Consider the following 5,640-nt stretch of genomic DNA (forward strand, 5'->3'; position numbering starts at 1 on the left):
CTGTAACTAGTTATACATATATTTATTCTTCACTGTCGGGTCAGTCATTACTGGATCAGTGAGCTGCATGAGACGATACTGTCGGGGGAGGGGGGAGAGAGAGAGAGAATCCAAACCTGAATAATGTACTTAATTTGAATGTAATAATTATGTTGTTTGTGAATGAGCCCCATTAACTGAGTTTTAAACATCACTTTAAATGGAAGATCCCCATAGCCCCCGCCGACTCGATCGGTATCGGCCAATACTGATTCCGGCTATCGGTCCCAAAATTGGCGATTGGAGCATCCCTAATTCTAACATCCTCTTTTGTATTTTCCTGCTTTCCCTAGCTGCTGAACAAGTTTGGCATGGACCAGGTGTACGAGGGCCAGGTGGAGGTGACAGGAGACGAGTTCAACGTAGAGAGCATTGACGGAAAGCCGGGTGCCTTCACATGTTACCTGGATGCAGGCCTCGCCAGGACCACCACAGGAAACAAGGTGTTCGGAGCACTGAAGGGGGCCGTAGACGGAGGGCTGGCCATTCCTCACAGGTCAGTACTTTATGGGAAATAACAAAAGCAACCTCCTATAAGCATTTTATTGTATGTTATTTTTCCCTTTTTTAAGCAAGTCTTGAAGGTGCGCAAAGAGCATCAAATAAAGATCTGCAGCAACCAATATGAAGTGCGCCCACATGATAGGAGATCATGAATATGAATAGACTTTTAAGGGCCAAAATATTTGTTATGCATTTGAATAAACAAACTACTGCTTTCAAATTTCATGTTGTGCTACATTGTTGCTAATGTACAAATATTTTCGGCAAAATAAAAATGTACAAAGATTAATATTTGAATGAGATTAACTTCAAAGCTAGGTTCGATATTATTCCATTAATAAAACTTGCTTATCAAATAAATATCACTTATCATTTCCACTGTGGTTGGTGACAGGTCCAGCTGGTGGCTATTGGTTCTTCTCTGCTTCTTGATGATGTTACAAATCTCACTGAGCAAAATGTAGTTGGTCCTTCATATGCACTAGCTGATGTTTACTGTCCTTTCAAGACGGGGCTGAGAGAAGTGAGACGAACCACAGCCAACATCTGTCTGTGTCATCAATTGGCCTGGCCTGAAGAAAAAACATACCAAATGGAAAGTGTAAACGTTGAATAGTCCTGCTCTGTCACTAAAAATAACGTGATCTCTGCTCTCCCTTGTTTCCAGTCTAAAGCGTTTCCCCGGTTACGACACGGAGAGCAAAGAGTTTGACGCAGAGGTGCATCGGAGACACATCATGGGCATGAACGTGGCCGACTACATGTCTTACCTGATGGAGGAGGACGAAGACGCCTACAAGAAACAGTTCTCTCGCTTCATCAAGAGCGGAGTCACGCCAGACACAGTAAGATGGAGGCTCGCTACACACAATGTATACAACACATAACATAGCTACACATGCAAGCACAATGATTATTCCTTAAAGGAAATTATCTTACTTTATATGAAATCGCCCAAAAATATGACAATACCATATATGTAATTAAAAAAAAAAAAAAACGGATTTAAATATAGTTTGAATAAGGATGTTTTTGTACAACTTGGTACCTCATTTTGGCCATATTTTGTACCCACAATACCACCCCTAAAAATAACACCCTTAGTAAAAAAGTTTCATTTATGTAATGAAACAAAAGGATCAGGAAATAAGGTTAACGGATTTCAGTACTATTTACAAGATCATAGCAACAGTTAAGGTGACCGATGTAGACCCACAGTCTGAATGTGCTCAACAAGTCTCTTGGCACAATTGCATCAGCCATGGCTACATACATTTTTCAGTTTTTTGACTTCTGTGTTTGCTGGTTCTCTGCTTCTTGATGATGTTACAAATCTCACTGAGCAAAATGTAGTTGGTCCTTCATATGCACTAGCTGATGTTTACTGTCCTTTCAAGACGGGGCTGAGAGAAGCGATGCGAACCATCATGCACCAAGTCAAATCTCGATCAAGACATCGTATATTAACACTCGTCTCCTTGTTTCTGTTCTTTTCAGGTCGAAGAAATGTACAAAAAAGCACACGCTGGCATCAGAGCAAACCCCGTATTCGAAAAGAAACCCCTAAAAGACGTCAAGAAGAAGAGGTGGGTTCTTATTTCCATCTGTTACTTGCTATTTTCTTCTTTAATGATGCTGTTACACGTGAGACAAATTAGAAGGTGAATTTCCTCTGTCTTTGAGCTAGATCCACCATACAACCTTTAAAGAACCCCTGTCCCATTACTCCTACCCTTGGAAAAACCCTGTCTAAGTAATGCCTTTCTTAGGTTTCCCGCAGGGTCTTGAAAAGTCTTACATTTAATAATCAGAATTTAAGGCCTTAAAAAGTCTTAAATATGATCAAAAAAATATGAAAGGTCTTAAATATTATTTAGAAGGTCTTAAAAATGATCGGATTTGAAAGGTACTTCTGTGTTGCGATAGTGTCTAAATGTGTTTTGGGGGAAATGTCCGGGCTGCAAAGTAACTAGTACGGCAATAGCCTTTCAGTTCCCCCCAACAATTTGTATTGAAATAAATCAACATGGAACCAATAATCATTAACTTAGTTTCCCCCGGCCCCTTATCGGAGAACACCCAGCTAGTAACCTGGCAGTCAGAAACTCCGGTATCTTCGAATGTACTTACAAATAAATATGGGGAAGTGTAAGTTCAACCGTATTTGGTTGGAAAACATTGAATTTAGTGCTTGGTTGAAACCAGTGGAGGGAACGTGTTTGAAGCCCGCTGCACCTTTTGCAGAGAAATGTCGCGTTTTTGTGTGCAAATGTAGCGTTAGTTAGTGCAGCATCTCCCGCAACAACACCGGGGAACCTCCGGGTGATGTTTGGGTTTACGTCAACCCTAAAAGCGGAGGTGCTGTAGACGCTAAATACTGTAGCTAAACACCAATCCTACAACAGCAACGATGAACGATTGTAGCCAAGGCAGCAGAGTTCTGAAGATAGCTCTTGTCTCAAACACACCCACACACGCGCGTACAGACACATTTTGTCTAACACGCTAACACAGTTCTTTGTACGGTTATGCTAATATGTTCAGTCATCGTTCTTATGTTAAACATCAATACATTTACTTTGTAAGTAATTATGGCACGTATTTCATACTTTTTTGCCGTGAAATAGGTCTTAAATTCTATTCAAAGTGGTCTTAAAAAGTCTTAAATTTGAGTTGTTGAAAGCTGCAGGAACCCTGCTTTCTGTGTTGGGGAGCTCCCAGTGCTGAGCGGACAAACACTTCTCTGCTGAGCTGAATGTTAATGGGGCTCTTGTTGTGTTTTGTTTCCGGCAGGTGGAATCGCGCCAAGTTATCTCTGGCACAGAGGAAGGACCGCGTCGCCCAGAAAAAGGCCAGCTTCTTACGAGCGCAAGAGCAAGAAGAAGGGGACGGTTAGGAGCCCCGCTGAAAAAACTCCACACAAATCACAGACAAATAAATTTATTGCAAACTCAAGCTCTTGTCTTTGGCAATTATTTGTTCAATGAGTCATGTGTGTGTTTGTACTTTTTAATAGGGCTTTCTTTGCCCTTGACTGTTTAAACTACACCCATGAATAATATATTTACAGTCATTATCTTTAATCTATTCATGGGACTCACCCAAAGGTTCTTCAACTTCCAATTCAAGGACTATACAGGCTCCAATTCAAGCATCAAACACAGCATATTTTTATACGTGGAACAATATAAGTTACTGTTACCACAGTGCATTTTTTACAAGGAGAACTATCAGGCTCAAAGGTGACAGTTAAAAATGGGAAGCTTGAATTGGGATTTTAAAAACTTAAATCCTTTCCATCAGAGCTTTATTTACTATATCAGACTTAAGGAGTTAGAACTTAGGTTTCTCCTGTTAAAAAATATGAATTAAATGTTTTTAAACAAATATTTCAATTTCTTGAGTTTTCTAATTGTGTGGAAACCATGCTGAAAGTGTAACAACTCAGTGCAGTTTAAAGAGGCCCTAAAGTACTGACAACATTTCTGTTGGAATTCAACGGACACTGGAATGGAGAGATTTAAAAAAACATTTGGGTCAGTCTCTTTTTTTGAATAGCTCTATATGGTTAAAATACCCATAATTAACTGCTTGTTAAACAGCAATGCATTACATTTTGTGAGGTTATGTAGAACTAGTGTATGCACTACTAGACCCTCCAGAAAAACGCGGGCAAAAATCCTTTATTATGCGTGCTAAATTCCTTGATTATGTGGGCTAAATTCCTTGATTATGCGATCAAACATGCGGGGTTTTTATGTGACTTTATGCGGTGAAATTGCGGGAAGTCGCGAAANACTACCATGGGCACTCTCAAACAGTGATGGCTCTCTCCGAAAGACTAACAAAGCCTCCCTTGCCAGAGAGCTGGAAAAGAACGTCTCGCCAGCAGAAGATATCCCAGAACCATCAGCATGCATCATTGACGGAATGAGTCTTGTTCAGAAACTGAAGGGAGATGACAAAACATTTCAACAGTTGGCGGAGGCTGCTCTGTCCCTAGCTCTGCATGAGGGTGCTCGCAGTCGCAGGATTGATGTCGTGTTCGATGTCTACTGGAAGACGTCTATCAAGAATGCAGAGATATGCAACAGAGGCGGCACCAGCGGCACACAATGGAAGAACATTGCACCAGGCCACAATATTCATCAATGGAGAAAGTTATTGAGTAACCCCGAGAACAAGACGAGCCTGGTTGAATTCTTGGTGGAACAGTGGAAGCAACCTGCAAAGAGAGAGAGGCTCCAGGACAAGTCGCTGTACGTGACCTGTGGCGAGGCATGCTACCTGATCACCAAGGATCACTGGCATGAAATCCAAGATCTGAGATCAACCCAAGAAGAAGCTGATACGTGCATGCTAGTTCATGCCAGACATGCTTCAGGTGATGGTTATGGGTCCATAATCATCACAGCTGAAGACACTGATGTGCTGATACTGTGCCTTTGCTTCAAGAAGACGATGGCCTGCCCTCTGTATCAGAAGTGTGGTACACAGAATCGTACACGATACATAGACATTGGTAAACTAGCGAGCTCCCTGGGCGAGGAAGTCTGCCTAGGTCTTGTTGGACTACATGCTCTCACTGGGTGTGACACGGTCAGTGCATTCGCTGGTCGTGGAAAGTTAAGTGCACTGAAGCATCTGAAGGAGAATGAGACCTACCAGGAGGTAGGTGTTTGCCGGTTGTATGCATTCTCATCCACCACCCCTGATGTCAATGAACTCCGATACCAACTCTTCTGTGCAAAACGGGGAGAGGTGGAATCCAGCCAACTGCCACCATGCAAGGATTGCTTGCACATGCACGTCCTCCGCGCGAACTATCAGACCGCGATTTGGCGACGCTGTCTTGTGAGTGAACCTGTTGTGCCAGACCCCAAGGGCTATGGCTGGACTACAGGTGACGATGGCAGTCTGGAAATAGAATGGATGCAGGGATCACCGGCACCTGATGAAGTATTGCAGCTGATGTCCTGCAAGTGTGCACGTATCTGCAAACTTCCAGCCTGTGTGTGCCTGGAGAACCAACTGAAGTGCACGGACATGTGCAAACTGCAGACATGCACCAACCAGAGAAGTGAAGATGAGGACAAA

The 5,640-nt window shown here is 42.5% G+C and overlaps 1 protein-coding gene across 1 annotated transcript in view; it reads left to right on the plus strand.

The window, feature by feature from the left end:
* Positions 1-3,498, plus strand: part of LOC104948081 (60S ribosomal protein L5-like) — a 5,118-nt gene extending 1,620 nt beyond the window's left edge. The window contains exons 5-8 of the mRNA XM_010774239.1: positions 333-535; positions 1,211-1,388; positions 2,041-2,129; positions 3,337-3,498. Of these exons, the coding sequence (XP_010772541.1) occupies positions 333-535; positions 1,211-1,388; positions 2,041-2,129; positions 3,337-3,439 (573 nt within the window). The 3' untranslated portion in view covers positions 3,440-3,498. The remainder of the gene's footprint in view (positions 1-332; positions 536-1,210; positions 1,389-2,040; positions 2,130-3,336) is intronic.
* Positions 3,499-5,640: the final 2,142 nt, after the last annotated feature.

The sequence above is a fragment of the Notothenia coriiceps genome, unplaced genomic scaffold (genome assembly GCF_000735185.1).
Source record: "Notothenia coriiceps isolate Sejong01 unplaced genomic scaffold, NC01 NC01_scaffold00013640, whole genome shotgun sequence".
In the NCBI taxonomy this organism is placed as follows: Eukaryota; Metazoa; Chordata; class Actinopteri; order Perciformes; family Nototheniidae; genus Notothenia; species Notothenia coriiceps.